This window comes from Physeter macrocephalus, chromosome 11 (genome assembly GCF_002837175.3).
Source record: "Physeter macrocephalus isolate SW-GA chromosome 11, ASM283717v5, whole genome shotgun sequence".
Taxonomy (NCBI): Eukaryota; Metazoa; Chordata; class Mammalia; order Artiodactyla; family Physeteridae; genus Physeter; species Physeter macrocephalus.
Window position 1 is genome coordinate 159,810,257 of NC_041224.1, and position 1,986 is coordinate 159,812,242.

General features: G+C 42.5%; 1 protein-coding gene across 1 annotated transcript in view; it reads right to left on the reverse strand.

Moving 5' to 3' along the window:
• Positions 1-1,986, reverse strand: part of LOC112062006 (protein SET-like) — a 17,084-nt gene that overhangs the window by 1,200 nt on the left and 13,898 nt on the right. The window contains exon 4 of the mRNA XM_024115245.3: positions 1-697. This exon is cut by the window's left edge and continues 1,200 nt beyond it. Within this exon, the coding sequence (XP_023971013.2) occupies positions 1-697 (697 nt within the window). The remainder of the gene's footprint in view (positions 698-1,986) is intronic.

Here is a 1,986-nt window from a genome sequence, read left to right on the forward strand (position 1 = left end):
GATTTAATATCTTCAAATTCTGTCACTTCGACTCTTGTCAAATAATGCAGTGCCTCTTCATCCTCCTCCCCAAGCAGTGCAGACACTTGTGGATGGTTAACAAATGTTGTTACCCCAAAATTTGGGATTTTGGCGATCAATTCTGACCTCTTCTGAAAAAATGGTTGGCGGAGTTTGTTATGTTTCTGTTCTACTTTCAAAATCTCCTCACTGGCTTGTTCGTTAAGTTTGTCTATTTCATTTTGTACTTCATCAATATGTTCAATTGCTTCTTGCTGTTCTTTTTCTGAGGTCTCGTCGGCCCCGTCGTGGTTGGAGTTGAGCTCCTTTTTACTGACTTTGGCCGCCGGCGCCGACCTGGGGCTGCTCCGCGGTCGGGGGTGGGGCGGAGCGGGGAGCGGGAGAGAAGGGAAGGCGAAGGGGGCGGGCAGCGGCTTCCCCTCGCGCCACACGCGCGGGCGCTCTCTCGGTCCGGCCGCCTCCTCCCGGCGCTCGCTCGCTCGCTTTCCCTCCCCCTGGCTCGCGCGCGCTGCCCTCGCGGCCTGACGACGAGGGAGGGGCTGGGGCTGCGTGCCGGACCCCGGCCCGGGCTCCTGCTTACGGAGGGGAGGCGGCGGCGGGCGGGCAGGCGGCTCTGCTCCCTCACGCACGCTCCGCGCTCCAGCTCGCTGCTCGATCTCCCCCTCAGTTGTCTTTTCTAATTGAAATATCCATTATTTTCTTCATAATGTCCCAGGACCCATATGGTTGCAAGTGGAAATCATTGGCAAATATCATAGCTGAGACTTTATTCTCTATCTGTCATCATCCTCAGAACTTTGGGGGAAAACTATAGGTCTATGCTCTACTTGGCTGTAGGCCAATAACTTGAACCATAGTTACCTATTCCTTAGACAACAGAAATTACATACTGTAGTGTTTCTTTTTTGCCTCACTAAGGAAAGACGCTTATTCTTTTGGCTAGAATATGCTTGCTATTTATGCTTTTTCAGAACTTTTCTATCTATTATTCATGGTTGTGTTCCCACACCAAAATATCTCATTGAAATATTAAAGACACAATCAGCTAATAGTCCAGGATAGCAAGTAACTTTAGCATAGTGATTAGAGGATTTATACAACCCAAGCAGATATTCAAAATTCCCCACAATTTCATGCAGTCTATAAGCTGACGTTTTTCTAGCCCTTGAGATGTCTGTATTTACGACTCTATAGAGAGAACTCATTCAACCAAGCAATACAATCAGACTGTTTACTCTAACACTTGCTTTCTGTAAAGTTTTTTGATTACAATGACCCACAAACATAAAAAAAAATTACTCCCCACCAGACAGAAACAATACCAACTCAAGAATAAAATAAATCATCTAAAGGTAGTAAGAGTGCCAAATGTTAAAAAGATTCATTTTACTCAGAGGATTTCTGAAAGTTTGCTCCACCCTGTTTGGCTTTATTCTGGGCCTTGTTTCTGTTCTTGCAAGTTAATTTCAATAGTAAAGAATGGGGTCGAACTCCTGTATCATGTGATCCATCAGTGCCGAGCCAGACATTATGGATGCTTCTGGAAAGTTACTTATAAATTGAATCACATTGGAGGCTCACTAGAGGAAATTGTTATCTAAAGGAATTATACAAGAAACCTTTTTTAAAAGCAAGGCATCTATTCGGTAAAATAAAATGTCTCATATTTGATGTTCATGTATAAATTTGTTTTTTCTTATTTTGGACTGGCTTTAAGCAAGTCTAGAGTTCTCTTCTTTGAAATTCATCACAAACCAGATGAAACTGAGCTTTTAGACTAAAGCAAGCAAGAGCAGAGGAAGTAGGACCTAGTTAACTGAGAGCTATGCGTAGGTGAAATTAAAGTCTTTCCCTACTTTCCCTTTAAGCCTGATTTAAAATATTTAGATTGAAATTATATATATATACACATATATATACATATATATGTATATATATACATATATATGTATATATATACATATA